This window comes from Magallana gigas, chromosome 1 (genome assembly GCF_963853765.1).
Source record: "Magallana gigas chromosome 1, xbMagGiga1.1, whole genome shotgun sequence".
Taxonomy (NCBI): domain Eukaryota; kingdom Metazoa; phylum Mollusca; class Bivalvia; order Ostreida; family Ostreidae; genus Magallana; species Magallana gigas.
In genome coordinates, this window is record NC_088853.1 from 69,908,213 (window position 1) to 69,926,379 (window position 18,167).

The window sequence follows — 18,167 nt, forward strand, 5'->3', positions numbered from 1 at the left end:
CGGTCATTGTCAAACAGACCGTCGCCTGATGAGTAATCTAAACAAGCATGCGCAGCATCTATTTACTGTCCAATATGTGGTGAGATATTTTCGTTTTTGTTTTTGTTGTGTTTTTGTTAGTTTGGGGTTTTTTAATGAAGGGGGGGGGGGGGTACTGTTAAGGAAAATAAAAACCTTACAATCTTAAGTGTTTTTCTAAAAAAAATTGTGACTTATAACTTATCTCGAATTGTTTAACTGCAGTCCAATTAATGGTTATTTGGTCAAAAAAATGACTTCAATTTCATAAATAATCTAATATGTTAAAGCACACTCGTAAAAAGGAATGATTGTTTTAATTTTGACATATGAATTGTTACTGGTATCGTGAAAAAATTAGCAAGAGTGCCAATGTTACTATAAATAGCACAAAAATATGAACAGTAAAAGTTTGTGTTATACCAAATAGTAACACAGAGAGCCATGTCTTGTATTTGAAATTCAATGAGAGAGAGAGAGAGAGAGAGAGAGAGAGAGAGAGAGAGAGAGAGAGAGAGATTGCCAGTCTTAACTACACACTATGAATATAGACATGCAAGATAATTATGTCAACATGCAAAAAATTATGTTGACATGCAAGAAAATTGCAATCAGATAAGATTTATACAAAATCTCAAAAAATCTCAAATATTGCCCACCTGTGACATTCAAGATGCTAGATGCTACCTTTTTATGTCGACATGCAACTTATTTATATTGATATGCAAGATAAATATGCTGACATGAAACTTATTTAGATCAACATGCAACCTATTTATGACGACATGCAACTGATTTATGTCAACATGCAACTTACTTGTGTTGACATGCGAGATGAATATGTTGACATGCAACTTAGTTATGTTACATTCGAGATAAATATGTTGACATGCAACTTATAAGTTGTATGTCAACATAACCAAGTTGCATGTAAACATAAATATGTTGTATATCAACATATTTATCTTACATGTTAACATAACTAAGTTGCATGTCGACATAAAGAAGTTGCAAGTTAATATAAATAAGCTGCATGTTGACATCAATAGGTAGCGTATCTAGCATCTTGGATGTCACATGTTTGCGATATTTGAGATTTTTTATAACTCTCATTTGATTGTAGTTTTCTTGCACGTCAACATAGTTATGTTGCATGTTGACATAACTATCTTGCATGTCAACATATTTATCTTGCATGTCGACATAATAAATAAAAAATAACTTGCACACAAGGGGCAGAGATATGCCACCATACTGTTTGGAGTCTAATTCGTTATTCATTGTTTACTAATTGAGATTATTTGTTTGATAAAACACTTTGAATATATCAATTCAATGACTATTGGGATATATTATAGAGTATGTATCTGAAAATCTGAAAAGTAGTGGTGAACCATTGCAACAGTATTAAAGGTTTGATGATAATGCAATGCCTTATCAAACATTTTGCTGTTACAACTTTTTTCTTTTATATATATATAACACTCTTAAGTCATTTAGAAATGTTCTTTATTTCTTACATACATAGTTCATTCTTCCTGTGCAAACGGTATCATTCCATCCCCTTCTTGCGATCCAATACATGGCGCAGTGTTCGTGTCTGTTACCATTGTTGGGTTCCCCTCTCACCCAGTTGCTATAGCGTGGTCTGCGAGCATCAGACATGGCCACATATTGACCTTCTCTCTGAAGATCAGTCAGGCCCAGCCACACTCCAAATCCATAACCTGAAATAGTTATTCAGAATTTGATTTGATGTGGTTCTATGAAAATTGAATATAAAATAGACAAATGTTCTTGTAATTTTCTTGAGAGACACACACACCGCTTTCTCTCTCTCTCTCTCTCTCTCTCTCTCTCTCTCTCTCTCTCTCTCTCTCTCTCTCTTACCTCTGACGCGACAATGTAAATCGACCCAGTTTTCTTCCGCTCTGCTTTGCAACTCTAAAAGTCGACCCCCATTGTTGTTACACATCACCTAAGTTTCGTTAAAAAGAACAGTTATTAAGTTCATGAAAGAAACATTAAAACACATTATAATTTCCTTGGAGTGCGATTTTGGTAATTTACATACACTGCATGGTGTATAATTGTAATATACATGTATTATCTTACCATGGCGTCTTTAAATGTCGCTGTATAAGATGAGAATTTATAGCATTTCTTTCCAAATTGAACCCATCCTTTTTCGCATCGGATGAGTGATGCTTTAGAAATGCAAAACAAAATGGTACATGACTTAAACAAAACATATTAACTGGAACGGATTATAACAACTTTAAGGATGAATTTTACCTTCTGATGACGCCCAAAAAGCAATAATCAAAAGAAGAAGCTGACTTTTGGCGTTCTTCATTTTAAATGATACTGCTTCATCATGTAATACTTTTGGCAATTTATAGGAAATTAATTAGGTTAACTGTTATATTGGGTAGTAGGCTTAAGTGTAATTTATAGGCCTTAGATTGACAAAAACACAGCATTGGCAGTTTCAAGTAAACCATATAAGTGTGATTCAATTGATACGTCAGCAGTTTGAGAGTTTTCATTTATTGGCTCTTTGAACAGGTGTTTCATAAAGAATTATGTTTAACCTGTGTCAGAACCTGTGTCAGAAAACAAGATAAATATACAGTAAATATATGGTAGCCACAGATGTGCATCTTGACTCATACGATGAAATGTTGATTGGTAAGTCCCTCCATATTGGCACACGGCGATTAATATCGTAAAAGAAGATATGTTGCTTTTATAGTCAAGACGGAATGCATGGCCGTCACAGAAACGTCGCATATACAATTTAAAAGGATTAGAGACAATTTCGGACAACTTCCTAGTTTAAAATGTATTACTACACAACTGTTATTGTAAGTTATAGTAAGATGATGAAGTATAAAATCAACATGTAACTAAATATTTCGTGAATATACGCGTCTAAACATAAGAAAAAATACAGTAACTCCTATTTCTTAATTCGGTAGGTATTTTAAAGGGACTTGGACACGATTTGAGATCAAAAATTATATTTTTATTTTTTATGTATAAAATGGTTTATTGGTGCATTTTAAATGATTGACCAAAATATTAAATGTTAAAGTCAAGTTACAAGCGAGATAACGAGGTAAGAATTGATTGTTATGTAAACAAAGCTCGAGTCTTATAGTTGTTTACAAAAAAGTAATGTAGAGAATTACCATTTCTTAGACAAAATTGCATGTAAATAACAATTTAAACTAATTCAATATCTTCTTAAATAATATTTTCAACAAAAAAAAGTTACATTGGATTGAAATTTACACCAATACAACGAATATGTAAAAAATGACAATATTCAAGTTTTGTTTACAAACAAAGAATTATAAACTCTGTATCTTGCTTATAAATTGATATTTGAGTTTCAAATTTTGACATGGCATTATAAACGTCTATATTTATCAGTATAAACATTGAAAATGGAAAAATAAAATTTGAAATGTTGAAGTCAAATCGTGTCCAAGTCCCTTTAAGGGTCCTCCACACACCTGAAAAAAGTTCTGCCTACAAGTTCTGCCTACAAGCCCATTCTTCAAAATTACTTAAAGATATGGATTTTTAGTATGTGTTTGACTTGAAAATGGCCCCAAAAAATCACTGTTTGGGGAAAAATCACTATTTTAAATTTTACCGCTATTCATGAAAATAAAAATCCCTGCAGTATTCGAAATCGGGACCTGCGGATGGGTTGACCGAAGCAACGCCAACTGCGCCACATAGATAGGTAAGACGGATTGGTTGTATTAAACTGTTTCACAATGCGCAAAAATTACCATGTTGTGACGTATTGTCATAAAAAGTAGAAGTCACGGGGTGTCGAGGATCCTTATTAAGCACTATCACCCTAAAGTAGAAGGTGCGTATCAAAAATAGTCAACTCGTATAACCTTAATGATTTATCCATATCTATCATTAATTTATATATTGGCCATTTTTTAAAAATTGTTCTAATACTAGTGAATGACACAAGATTTCTGGTAAATACATGTATTTACAATAAAACGGTAAAATTTTTGAAAATTATGCTTATTTTAGTGACACAAGATTTCTGGTAAATATTGCAATAAAACAGTATATATATTTTGACAAACCTGTACATCCATACATGTACGTGTTAGTGTCAGTAGCAATGACCAATCAGTCATTGACACTCCCGTCTTAATTTGTATAAAGGACCGGAAAAAAAGTTATACCGGTAAATACTGAGTATACACTTTTTTCTATACATTATTTTTATATAATTATATTGTAACGTGACCAATTCATTGATAAAGAAATAACCACTATGCACTTGTTTAAATTATTCCCCGATCCAAAAATACGTGTTGGGGCGGTAACTTTTAATTCATAATCCTAAACGTGAATTTAAGTAATTTTCACGGACTACATATATGCTTAGGAATAATCTATGGCCATTTTTAAAAACAAAATTATCATGGTGTATTATTCCGGGAAATAATAACTTGCCCGATTTGCTTCTTTATTTAGTCAGCCTTAAAAATGCACATGCGTGATCGGAAACCGCGGCATGTATGAGGCAGAAAGTAAACAATCGGCAACCAAGGATGTTTTCTGGTCGAAATTTGGTAAGTTTGGAATAAACAGGACGAGAGGACTCAGATTATAACCTGCTGTTCATTTCATGGGCGGGCGAGGCTTGTGTTTGATCTCTAACTCTCGGCAGACGACATTGTTGTGATTCCTGTCTCAACACGCATGACAGTTCACCGACGGCTGCATCGTTTAATCAGAAATTCTCCTTTGTCGATGGCGTTGATGATTTATGTTGAATGAAACAATTTTATTTTCATGTTATCATTAAATTAAGATATTTATTTGACTGGCAATAGACGTTATGTTCGAGAATCGACTTAATATTGTATTCGGTGCATCTCAACAAAAATATATATCTCTGTTATATAGTCTGTACCAAGTTCAACTGATATATTTGTATCACATTTTTTGTATCATGACCCCAAACCCTGGAACTACCTCAGGGAACTGACAGGTTCACTCCTGCCAAGTGAATACAGACAGGTTCGAGTACCAGATATAGGCCTACTGTGCAATCATTTTTATTCGTTCTTGGTTTGTGGGGACCTCATTTTGTTGGTAGTGTAATCATGATACTTGTGATTTTAATAAATATTTAAAAAATAGATTGTGTAAAGTTTTACGGGCATGTAAATTTGTTGGCAAGGGTTACCCACAAAAGCCACGAACATTGGTCCCCCACGAACAAATATGATTCTACAGTAGCTCAGTTTGAAGAGCAGCTGATTAAAGATTCATGGGGGCCAGGGTTCCAGTCCCCGTCTGGTCTGTCATTATTTTTCCCATCCTGCTCCACAGCAATAACAAAAATATGCACTTCGTGAAATTATCCTATAGTCTGTCCCAAGATATTTTTGCTGCATATTTGAACGATTTTTAATAAAAATACACATACCTGTGACTGAAGTGCAATTAAAATCGATGGAAGGGAAAATTCCCAAGATAACTTCATTCACACATTATCATTTTTCCCTCGTAAAAATTCACAGGAACGAAAACAGATTTCCTATGGAGATTTATAATGGGGAATGTTGACATCTTTTCTCCATTCGGAAATACTCGGGACCCCTCGCGCAATTTTTCAACGTTATCATCCGGGTGTCTTCATCTCCTTAGCAATGGAAAAACCTCGTAGACTTTTTATTTTTAGCCGTGTACTGATACCCGACAAGCTAGAGGGGGCGTTTCAAAGGGGAAATCTTGGGATTTTTTCATACTATTGAATGAACATCGTCTGAACCATGAGGTATTTATAAATATTGAATAAATTAAGAAAATATGCGGCAAAAATATCTTGGGACAGACTATAATAATGATGTTGTGACAGACTGCTTTGGTCTAAGATTCAAACCTGGTCTTGTGCATAGTTTTACGGTACTCCCTTAAAGGTACATTTGGTGCTCCTACTAATGCCTGGAACTAAATGGATAAAGAACATCAAAGCGAATTCCTGTTAGAAATTTAACTACAATTCTTGTAAATTTCTCTTAAGTTTTAAGAGTGCAAATGCCTTAAAATAAATATTTTTCTTACATTGATTTCAAGATTCCATCTGATAGTCCCCTGTATGTGGTTCTATGGAGAAAATCTAAACTATAAGTAAATCAAAGCCTGGGACAGGGTATTATGGAAGTATTCCCTTCATAATCTCAGCCCCATGACCTCAGTTTCAATAAATTGTAATGACTAAAAAAATACCGGTACAAGATCAAATTTGAAATGAAATTTGTTAAATATGCAAGTTTTTACATTTAAAACAACTAATTAAATACTGATTTTGAAACCGGTTACCAACATTCTGACAGAGTATCCATTTAGAAATTGCCATTCCTTATTGAATTTTTCTAGATGTCAAATTTATTTTTAATTTTCAATTTCAGAGCCAGAAACAAAGAACAACAGAGATGCCGTTGTACCAGGTAAAAAATGTTTGTATTCTATATCTGTCAAGCATTACACACCTGTGATAATCTACTCACAGATATTTATTTTCATTCATTAATTGTTCCATATTGGGTAAAAGTATAAGATAAAGTACTTGGTCAGATTTTGTAAACTTATTGTCCTGAAGTAGTTTTCAACTGGCCAATTATTAGGAATGGTAGATTACTGTAGATTCCTACGGTAATTAAGCGCGAGGAACTAATGTCTGTGTAAAATCATGAAAAGCACAAATCACTGAATTTATAATCTCACTTTTATTTTGCAGACATATGTAAACTAAATGAAACTATGCTAACAATTCGGTGTTTGCGATTTTATATTCTCACGATTTGATGCAAGTCGGTTGAATTGTGGAATTAAGTACTCGCGTAAAATAAGGAATCTACAGTGCTTTATAATTGGTATCATACAATTTTCCCTGTTATCTACATTTTCATGTTATGTTATCAGGGGTGACAGCGCCAGGAAATCGTCGTCCACACAAACCCAGGAAAATGAAGTCTAACAATAACAAGACTGGGCATAAAACCACCGAGGTCAAGGCCACTATTCCTGTCAGGTCGCCAGTCAAGGTCATGAACTTGTCAGCTGACACTGCAACAATAACGCAAGATGTACGTAATACAAAATTAACAGCACGTTCTCACTGTTACCCCATTTGATAAACTGCAACAATTATGCAAGATGTACATAATGTAAACACACAGCATATTCGCAGTTGAGAATCGTCCATGAATAAATTTTCCTTTTGTGGCAAAGTTAAAATCTAGTGTTATACCTTAGGTTCTTAGTTGTATTCAGCAAAGTGGGACTCCTTGAATGACAACTTATCTCTCTCCTGTCAAAATCTCATGGTGGAATATCAGATTTGTTTTCCCTGAACATCCATCTGTACTTAAAATCTCTAAAAGTTGAAAGTTGAAAGTTAAAAGTATCATGTTTCATTTGCATCTACACTATAGATATGTATGATAATGGTATGTCCAATATCTATTTATAGCTTGCAGTGAATATGGTGAACAGTCCCCTGTACACCTTGCATAAAAGCTAATCAAATTGTCTCTGTCTTAATCTAGTAGTAGGGTATCAGATTTTGTACTGAAAAATCCAAAAATGAAAGTAAAAGTACAACCTAATATTTATTTATAGCTGACAGTGGAGAGTCTTTTGGAGAACCCCAAGAAGCACCTGTCGGGCTCCAAGAAAGTCTCACTCAAAGACCTGTGTGCCGAGGACAAGAAGAGAGTGGCAAACCTGATCAAAGAGCTGGCTAAGTAGGTCAATCGGAACGTTGTCATGCTAAAATGTCTTGCTAAAAGTTAAATTAATAATGAATGCAATTCTAACCCTTTATTATTATAACAAGAGCACTGCTAGCCTCTTGATACAGCAATGCTTTTTTCTCTCAAAAATACTGCATACTTCTCTCTGAATATTGTGGATAAATTGAAAGGAGCTCAAGCATTTGTTATGTTTTGTAACTCCAACTTTTAACTTTAACCCTACATTTATGTACATGCTGTTAATTTACAAGATATTTTAAGATACCATTCCAAAAAAGATTAAAAACTTGTATTAAGGAAAAATAGATTTTTTAAGCAGAAATTATTAAAAAAATTCAAACTGCATGTATTAAAGGAAGTTATTAGAGTGTGTTGACTGTTTAGGATGGGGGATGAGAAGGAGGCAGTGATGGGTCAACTACAGACAGAGCGGCGACAGTACGAAAAACAGGTGGTACAACTGGTCAATCAGCAGGAACAGATTTTGACAGAGAGAGAAGGTAATATATACAAGTGTAACAACTTACACATACACACACAATCACAGAAAGATGTACAGGTGTTACAGAGAGAGGGTAAGATGTAGAGACTCTTAGAGGTGTTACAACTTACAGAGAAAAAGGTAGAGTGAAAGAAGGTCATATACAAGTACAGATACATATGTGGGGGAGATTAATAGAATCATTCATTATTACGAGTGTGGGATAGTGAAATGCCACCGAGGGGACAAGATTTACTGTCTAGGACGAGGCTTTGCCGAGTCCTAGACCGTGAATCTTGGCCCCAGGGTGGAATTTCACTATCCCACACGAGTAAATAATGAATGATTATTTTTCTCGCATTATATTAGCTTAAAGATTGATGTTTGACAACTTTCTGTTATGACGTTTAAAAGATTACTTTCGGTTTATCCCTCTGCGTGCTTCAAATAGTGCAAGTTAAATGAAAGCATACAACAGATTTTCAATTAAAATATGAAAAATTGTAATTAATTATGCAACACAATTACTTAATGGATAATCTCAATGCACTATTTTGCATTTCCCTACAGCAGACAACGTTTGTTTACGTTTTAAAACAGCGTAGTAATACACAGTATAAGACAGAAAAATCTCGCACTGCTGTCTCACACCGGACAAACCGATCTCACACCAGTGATAATGTGAGAAATAAGTATGTACTCGACAGTTCCAGTCATTTCTCACAATCTCGTGTACAGTTCCAGTCAAACATTAATCATGATTTTTATCCACACTCTTTTATATATGATACATATCAGAAATGTTAGATCCTTTTGTAACTTAGCTGCTTTGACTTCAATGCAAGTTAGTGAGCCAATCATTGCAACCAGATTGATGTACTTTTGCGATTGATTGGTTTACCTTCAGACATCCAGAGCAAGCTGTTCCAGTGTCAGGAGCTGCTGACCCGCTACAGGGACCAGTTAATGGAGAGGGAGGACCAGCTTAATACTTCCATTACAGAGATGGTCAACAAAAAGGTGGGCTGCCCCAGGGAAAGTAGTTATCTAGGTCAAGTCAAGGGTGTGTGGGATCTACCCCTGATTATGTTCCATATACCCAGGGATAAATCCATGCACACCTTGATTATACTTTGTCCCAAGCTATCCTCGATTCACGTTTTGCTTAATCGCTCAATGTTTGTAAATACTTCATGGTTCAAACGATGTTCATTCAAAAGTATGAAAAATTTCCAAGAGTTCTCCTTTGAAACGCCCCCTCTAGCTTATCAGGTTGAAATACACGTCTAAAAAAAAAAGTGATATCTACCGGGGATTTTGTATTGCAACTGACCTGGATGATAACGTAAAAAATTGTGCGAGGTATTCCAAGTGACTTTCAAATGGAGAAAAAATGTGAACATTCCCCATTATAAACCCCGTATGAAATCAGTTTTCATTCCTCTGACTTTTTTTGAGGGAAAAATGATGATGTGTGAATGAAATTATCTTTGATATTTTCCCTTTCATCAATTTCAAATGTATTTCTTTCACAGGTATATTATTTTTATTAAAAATTTTCCAAATGTGCTGCATAAATATCAGGAGACAGACTATAGACCTGAATAACATTATTATATCTTATTTTAACAATTTTACATTTAATTTAGTTCACTTTATTTGCAGGTAATTTATTCTTATTGATCTTTAGTGTATATACATGTTGCATTGTAGAATTAATTGTGATGTCATTTTGAAAATACTGTGCAGAAAATATCCACCAAATTGTTAATTTTGGATAATATATCTTAATAAAGATTTGAATAATCTTGATACGAATTACAGTGTTTTGTACGTGATGTAGAGTATGTTTAATTGCTACAATTTACATTGTGACATCTTACGTTATACAGAATTCTGCTTGTTGATTAATTGCTACAAGTTTTAAAAAAACTTAATGAAAGCTGTACTTGATATCACAGGAAGGTCAGCGGGGGAGAAGTGGGTCAGTAGATGAAATCTCCGACGGCAAACGAAGGTCAAATCAACGTCAAACAGAGAACAAGGAAAACCAACACACAGGCAGTAAGGAGCTCCACCAGCGATACATAGAGGCAGAGTCAACGAAGGACCGCCTCCGGCGACCTTTCACCTCGATGATTGACAAGGAGATTGCCAAGAGAAGGCAGACAGAGGACGGGGGTCTGAGTACAATCGTGGCGTCTGAGTCGTCCACCACCACGCCCCCGAGACATGGGGGAGGAGGGAGGGTGGAGTACAGTGACCGTATCCCAGTCATTCAAGCGTTTAGAGACCCAATCATGTCAAGCACGCAGAAGAGTACTGACATTAGGGCGTACGTGGATGAAGATTCGCCTCGAGGCGAGTTCCATTGTCTGGAACCTGATGCTAGTCCGAGGTCCTCCAGGGCCTCATTTCCGTCCAATTCCCCCCGAGGTCAAAGGTCATCATCACCTATTGGTCAACAAGCAAGGGGAAACAATAAGGTGGGGTTCAAAGAGAAACTTGCTGTTGGACACGACGAACTTCCGAAACATTCACCACAGTTAGAGAGGGACAAAGAGGGTCCCGGGAACAAAGAGTTCCAACAGAAATACAAGAAACTGACGCCCACGGAACGTAAGCAGGAGCTGTTGAGACAGAGGGAGACGCTGCTAGAAGAACAAAACAGACTGAGGAGGATCCTAATGGAGCAGGAGGCACAACTAAAGCGGAAACAGGACCTGATAGACAGGCGACGGTCAAATCAACGGGCCAGGATGGACTATCTGGAGAGGAACGGAGAGTTTCCGAAGGATCCGGATGATAATGACGCAGGAAGTGTGTTCAGTGTTCCGGATACAGGGAGTGAGTGTGAGGGGCGGGTGGAGAGACTGGACCTAGAGAGGTGTTTCAGTGAGGAGGAGATTCACAGAGTCGGTGATAGACAGGAAGTCCACCGGGGAGTTACAGGTAAAGGGAGGCTCGTTGTAGGGAAAATTTACCTTGTGTCATTTTGTAGTGGAAATTGTCTGTGTTTCTTGTGTTAAAAGAGTACCAGTATTGATAAGAGAATAGAAATTCATTTCTATGGGGAGGTCTAGGTAAAGGGGAATATTGTGTATGGAGATTTATTTTAGTTCTTTTATATTATTATGAAAATAAGTTTGAACAGTTCAACTCTAGGCGGACTTTGACAGACAGACAGACTTGGTGATAGAGAGGAAATTCATCATGGAGGGCCAAGTAAAGGGAATAGACTTTTAAGTGCAGAAATTTACCTTGTGCATTGTAGGAGAAATAGTGTGTGTGGGGTTTTTTGTGTTCAAATAAGAACACTAGTTTTCTAAACAATTCTAATTAATTTTAATAGTGTCTGAACTAAAATATGAATGAAATAAAAAAAAAAATAATCAAACCTTTTCCATTGAGTGAAGAGTTTGCATATTTAGTCAAAATTTTATCTTTTGGGATTTCTTAGACAATAAAACTGGAATAATATTGAGCATATTTTTTATAATGAGGTTTTGTATTTGACATGATATCACTGAATCTAGTATTTGTTCATTTGTTTACACTGAACAGTTACAGAGAAAATTGTTTTGTTGGGTGGGAAAATAAGTGATGAGGAATTTTTTCTGGTTGAAATAAGGAAAAAAACTAAATTAATGACTTATTCATAAAACATAGTAACTTGCAGAGTATATCAATATGATGAGATGCAATTCTCATCACAAAAAAAGGAAAATTTATGTTTTGATGTAAACCAGCCAAATGACCAATAAAAAAAATTGTATTTCATTATAACAGGTGCTACAAGAAGTGCTCCTAAAGCAGAGACAAGGGTAGAAACCAAAATACAAGATAAGTACACCAGAGGTACCTCACCAATCCGGCTGGAGTCTGAACAAGTGGACTCCGCCCCCTCTACCCCACGATTAATTGATGCTGCAACCAGTTATTCTAAAAGGTTGGATCGTTCCATAGAGGAGGTGGTGGAAGATGGAATCCTGAACACCCCTACAAGGAAAATGGATGCAGCCACAAGTTATTCTAGGAGGCTGGATCGTTCCATTGAGGAGGTGGTGGAAGATGGTATCCTGAACACTCCTACCAGGAAAATGGATGCAGCCACCAGCTACTCCCGCAGAAGTCCACGGTATGTATATATGATGAACATTTTTTACTCATACATAGCAGTACTGTGGTGCCATCAATGTCACAGGGTTAACAGGTGTGTGAATGTTAGTCAACATATGGGGTCTCAATAACTCAACGATGAGAGCGCTGGCACGGTATGGCAGAGACCTTGGGTTGGGAGTCCCATTTGAGACTTGACAGTCATACACCTGTTAACCCAGAGACATCAATATTTGTTGAGTACCAATTTTCATTGATCTAATAGTTGAAATGATCAAGATATCTAGTAAAATTGAATAATGCTAATCCTAAATCAGTTGCAGGCAGGCCTGAGAACCAAGGAAATAACCGATTAATTTGATGGCCTGATGCATTTGATTATATATCTACCAATTTTCTTTTCTTGATGATTTACAGGGTTTGACTGGATTTTTCAGATAAATACATTGTGGTTGTCCAAATCTATATCACACCCCTCTAAAACTGATGACTTCTAAAGTACACAATAAACAATGTTTGCTTTTTAGCAAGTTTTGGAAAGAGTTCATTCTAAATTGGCTTTGTTTAATAAGTAAACATTGTTCAAAAACAGAGTTTTGTCAATATTTTTAACCTTTTTAATGGAAAGGCATATTATGAATATGTCATCATAGCAATAGCCTGATCCAAAGAGTCAGATCACGTCTCATTGCCAGGCAAGGATCATCGGATCAAACTTGGTGCTTTGCGTCTTTTTTGATCTGATGATCTGCACCATGAATAAACCCTTTAGATCAAGTTACTGATGTGATGATTTAAAGGTATTGATGTAAGAGTTGGCCACAAGTTTGCATATCCTTGCTGTGATTTTCACCTCTTCAATATGAAGAGTTTGTCCTCGAAAATTAATGAAAGTACAGTTATTTCAAGGCTGATTTTGCTATGATGGTATTGGATGGAAAATCATACTTACCAAAGTAACAAGTTTTTTTTTAAGAATGTACAGTAAAACACGCTTATAACGAAGTCCCGGGGACGGCCAATTTCACTTATAAGCGTAATTCGTTATATTCGTCAAGTTTACAACATGAAATAGAGATTTGGAGAATGAAATTCACTTCGCTGTAAGCGTCAATTCATTGTAAGCGTGTTCGCTATAACCGTGTTTTACTGTATAGGAAATAGATGAATTATTATACAGTTGAGTAATGTATTGCAACTAACTAATCATATTTCAATTGGCAGATATATTATATAAACATATTCTGTTTAGTTCACCACTGCCAGATTCAGAATTCATGGAATTACCACGACAGAATAACCTCCCCTTACAAGTGAACCGCCAGAGGGCACCAAAGTCTCCACCTCAGAGACTGTCGTCCACACCAGGGTACGAGTGATCAGAATTTGTCTTGTTTCGTACTTTTTAACTGATTTCTAAACACTGTAATGATTTTATTATACAATAATAGCCTTTTGACATGGTCAATACATAGTTTAATCAAGTTTATTGACCTGATGAGAGTATTTTGACCAAGGATGAAGTATGGGGTTGATATACTTTCGTCAGGTCTATAAAACCATGTATTGATCGATATCAAAGGCTATAATTGATTTATTATAATAGATCAAAAACTACTTCTTTTAAAGAGTATGATAGCACAATATTTGGTTCAAAATGTGTGGTGATTTTCCTTTTGTGACGTCACAATGTCGCAAATCCCAAAGTCAGCATTTTGTTGATAAATTTTTCTATTTTTAGTATTGTAAGGTTTATAACAGAATTTATAGCAGGATCATGTGACAGCAATCGAACAATCATCTGCTTGGGAAATTATGATGTTATGATAATAACAATTATAATTGTATGAACACACATTTTTAAAATTATGATAGTCTCTTACATATTATTTCATTTCTTGATATTGCTTTTCAATCTACTAAAGCTGCTTTGAGAATTCTCTAAAAAAGTGTGTGGTTTTTGAAATTAATTCATTATGTTTTATGTTTCAGGGACTGTTTTCTTATAGTATTCTAATTATAATCATGAAATTATTCAGGAAAATTAAAAATTAAAAAAAATTGTTTCCATTCTCCTTCATTTAAAAAATAAACATCATTTAAAAAATAAACATCTTTGATGTACAAAAATAATTTTCTTTTTAGAAAATAGATTTAAAAATGTCTTATCTAAAATTCAGAGAACACTATAAATCAGCTCCAAAAATCTCAGGAGTAAAATTTCTTTTAATAGTTATTTAGTTATATTTTTTAATGCTAATTGAAAAGTAAAACATCAATATTCTCTGTAGTATGATAGAATATCAGTAGTTTCGAAGTAATAATTGCCAAAATCTATGATAAGAATAAACTACTCCCGGAAATTGTAAAAGTTTTAGCTGAGGATTAGACAACATTACAATTATTTTTTTGGATGCTTGTTTTCTTTTGCAGAGAGAAAACCCTGTCTGTGGTGGAAATAGTCAACTCCCTGGAGGAAGAACCCACAACACGCCCCTCCTCTCTCAGATCCCCGGCACAAAGGGACGTCACACCGGTCAGATCAAGGCCAGCAACTGTGGGGGGAACAGCAAAGATCCTCTCAAGTGCTGGAAGGAGTTGCCCCACGGGGAACGTGTTCGGAATTCCTCCACACAAGGACCAGTTCAATGAGGAACTAGCGGAGGAGACGGCAGAAGAAAGTTCTCTTCTTGAGGACATTTTCTTCTTGTGATGTTGTGATAAACGTTTACTGTGGAATCTTTAGAATTAGTGGGGGCCAATTTTTGTGGATTGCTTAAATTTTACTGGTTCGTGGGGACGTAATTTCATGTATTCTCTTATACCTTCACTCTTATACCTTCAGAAAGAAATATTACTTTATAACACTCATTTATTAATTCAGGGAGGAGAGATACCTACGAATTCCACAAACATTTAGCCACCATGAAATCTAATGAATCCACAGTATTAAAGTACAATGCATTTACAGTTACATGTGAATAGTGGTAGACACCATTAGTCCATATGGCTGACACCTGTGTCATACTTTTGTGAAATTACTTTCCATGTGACTGTATCATACAAGTTGGTCACTATTGAACATGTGTCAACATTTGAATGGTTGTGCAAGTTTCAGATGGAACAAAAATATGTAGGTTCTTTACCGCAGGACGTCTTTTGGTTATAAAGATGTATCAGTGTACAATGTATACGGTCCATACGAATGATACATGTGTCATACGTTGTGTAATAAACTTTCCATGTGACTTCGGCTTGTGGCCCTACATCAACATTGAACATAAAGCAACATTTTAAGTGATCAGTGTGCAAGTTTTTAGGTCAAACTAGAATATAAAATTTCTCTCCTGGTGAATCATCTTCTTTTTATGGACATGCAGATTTGTAGTTGGATGTGATTAACAATATCCCAAAATTAATGATATACTGTGGAATCATTTAGTTTCGTGGGGGCCAATTTTCGTGGATTGCTCAAGTTTTACAGGGTCATTGGGACGTAATTTCGTGTATTATCAAATACCTACAAAAGGAAATATGACTTTATATTTACATCTTCCGCGGGTTACGTATTTTTCCTGCAATGTCGCTACCTTCATATCCAGCATGAATCATCAAAGAAAGCATTTTATTGTTTAAATCACCCATATTTAATAATTCGTGGAGGATGTGAATTCGTGAATGAGAGGTACCCACGAATTCTATGAAAATTGAACCACCACGAAATCTAATGATTCCACAGTAATTGGGTCATACTTTGTGTAAAATCTGTTACCATTTTACATCTCACAACATTCCAAGAGAAGGTGACATGCAATTTTCTATTAAATCATCACCATAGCATGTACACTACCGAATATGGCATTTAACCACATGACAGTTAGGTGTATGTCGCAATTGAAATATTACATTTACGTATTACAGTACATGTACCAAACTGAAGGATATGTTTAGGGTCGTAATCCATGGTTAAAATATTTATTGTTTCTGATACATTCTAGGTACTTCGTTATAGTGAATGATATATAGTCAAAGTACTAAACTTACAATGAGAACATGACAATTTATGTTGAGATTTTTAATTACAGTAACTTGATAAGATCATTTCTCTATATGGATTGATATTAAATATTTTTAGAAGAATCAAGAGATGTTCATGTTGTATTAAATTTTAGTAGCATTTGTACAACGTGTTTCTAATCTGGTCAACTTATCCTATTTGTAATGTACTGTAAAATTCTTTAGTATTAAAATATATTGCCTTGATTTTTTTGTTCTTTTAAACTCATTTTTACTCTAGAATTAATTTGGATAAAAGAGGCAATGGTAAGAAATTTACTGGGATATAAACTTTTATGGCCACATTATGGAATCACATGTGAGAGATCTCATACCAACCAGTTTCATTTCCCCCATCTTTCTTGAAATGAATATCCATTGCTTTAATCATATTCAGCCCCCCCCCCATCTTTCTTTTATATTTACATCAAGGAGACTGGGAGGTCAACAAATTATCCATTAGATCTACCTTAATCTTTTTAATGATTTACTTACCTATAAATTATTAACTGGTGAAGAAAGGTTTCAATATGTTTAACTTTAAACTATGAATGTTTACCTGATGTATCTTTATACAGCGATCTTGTATGTGCGTGAAAGGGAAAAATGTACCTCATTTGTAATTAGCTTATGCAATTTAACTTTTCTAAAGATGCAACAGTCAAGTTGGCCTTCCCCATTATAAACCGCATGATGGTGTTCACCTGGTGTGAACTCGCTTAATCTTCCATATTTTTACTCGTCGGAACTGCTTGTGTCACGTGACATACATATTAGTAATCATATTCGATGACACTGTATATGTTGGTAACCTTCATTTATGCGAAAACAATATTTGTAAGTTGTATAATCAAGGTGTAATTTTTGAATAGTACATTTTCCCTTATTTGGGGTTGGGGTGGAGTTAAACAATATCATGTGATACATGTATGTAAACGCGTAGTGTCTGGTGCATTTCCTTTATAGTACCAAGGCTTACCCATTCTTTTAAAAGCTTAAGGAGAGGGTCCCAAACCCCAATGAAATTCACTGTTATTGGGTCCATAAACTTATTGATAATGCGTCAATTACAATAAAAAACTATCAATCAAAAACGAGTTTAACACAAACCACACTGTGTATTTCTTAACCGGGTTTTCCAAAGAAAAAATCCGGTTATGGAAATGGTGAAAATGGCGGGCGGGCGGTTGCCAAAAGGGTACCCTTATTGTACGGATAACTCCTCCTACAGTTTTCAAGATAGGATCGAAGTTGTTCTTTTGCAGATCAATTAGACATATATCAGAGGTTCTGATGATTTGTGAAAAAACACCAGCTGCTGAACTTCGTCATTATTGGGCAAAATATTGCATATAGGATACAACCCCTACAACAGTTTTTAAAATAAGAAGTTGTTCTTTTGCAAATCACTTGGACATATATCAGAGGTGTGCACATTGCAAGGATTTTGATTTCTGTTAATATAATATTTAAAAAATACCAGCTGTTGAACTTCGTCATTTTTTGTTGCAAAATATTGCATATGCGGTACCCCTATTGTACGGATAACCCCTCCTACAATTTTCAAGATAGGAAGTTGTTCTTTTGCAAATCCATTGGACATATATCAGAGGTGTGCATATTGATAGGGTTTTGATTTCTAATAATTTATGAAAAAATAACAGCTGTTGAACTTCGTC

General features: G+C 35.2%; 2 protein-coding genes across 3 annotated transcripts; one reads left to right on the forward strand and one right to left on the reverse strand.

The window, feature by feature from the left end:
• Positions 1–1,526: 1,526 nt before the first annotated feature.
• LOC105331252 (perlucin-like protein) lies at positions 1,527–2,371 on the reverse strand. Its single transcript, XM_011433362.4, has 4 exons — positions 2,314–2,371; positions 2,134–2,225; positions 1,909–1,996; positions 1,527–1,745 (listed from the first exon to the last, which is right to left on the reverse strand). The coding sequence occupies exons 2-4, from the start codon at positions 2,134–2,136 to the stop codon at positions 1,528–1,530; spliced, it is 309 nt and encodes a 102-aa protein (XP_011431664.2). The 5' UTR covers positions 2,137–2,225; positions 2,314–2,371; the 3' UTR covers position 1,527.
• Positions 2,372–4,514: 2,143 nt separating this feature from the next.
• LOC117687971 (protein hinderin-like) lies at positions 4,515–16,695 on the forward strand. 2 transcript variants are annotated; one of them, XM_066068501.1, is made up of 10 exons: positions 4,515–4,637; positions 6,486–6,524; positions 7,000–7,163; positions 7,699–7,823; positions 8,217–8,332; positions 9,221–9,333; positions 10,275–11,265; positions 12,103–12,451; positions 13,685–13,801; positions 14,866–16,695. In XM_066068501.1, the coding sequence occupies exons 1-10, from the start codon at positions 4,580–4,582 to the stop codon at positions 15,143–15,145; spliced, it is 2,352 nt and encodes a 783-aa protein (XP_065924573.1). In that variant the 5' UTR covers positions 4,515–4,579; the 3' UTR covers positions 15,146–16,695. The 2 variants fall into 2 exon arrangements, with proteins under 2 accessions (XP_065924573.1, XP_065924606.1); XM_066068534.1 differs by lacking the exon at positions 4,515–4,637 and adding an exon at positions 4,989–5,088.
• The last annotated feature ends 1,472 nt before the right edge of the window (positions 16,696–18,167 follow it).

Coding starts and splice junctions, on each gene's coding strand:
- LOC105331252 (XM_011433362.4), bottom strand. Junction 1,746..1,908: donor TTTACATTGTCGCGTCAGAG/GTAAGAGAGAGA, acceptor TAACTATTTCAG/GTTATGGATTTGGAGTGTGG.
- LOC117687971 (XM_066068501.1), top strand. CDS start 4,580: ATGTATGAGGCAGAAAGTAAACAATCGGCAACCAAGGATGTTTTCTGG. Junction 9,334..10,274: donor CAGAGATGGTCAACAAAAAG/GTGGGCTGCCCC, acceptor TTGATATCACAG/GAAGGTCAGCGGGGGAGAAG. Junction 13,802..14,865: donor AGACTGTCGTCCACACCAGG/GTACGAGTGATC, acceptor TTTCTTTTGCAG/AGAGAAAACCCTGTCTGTGG.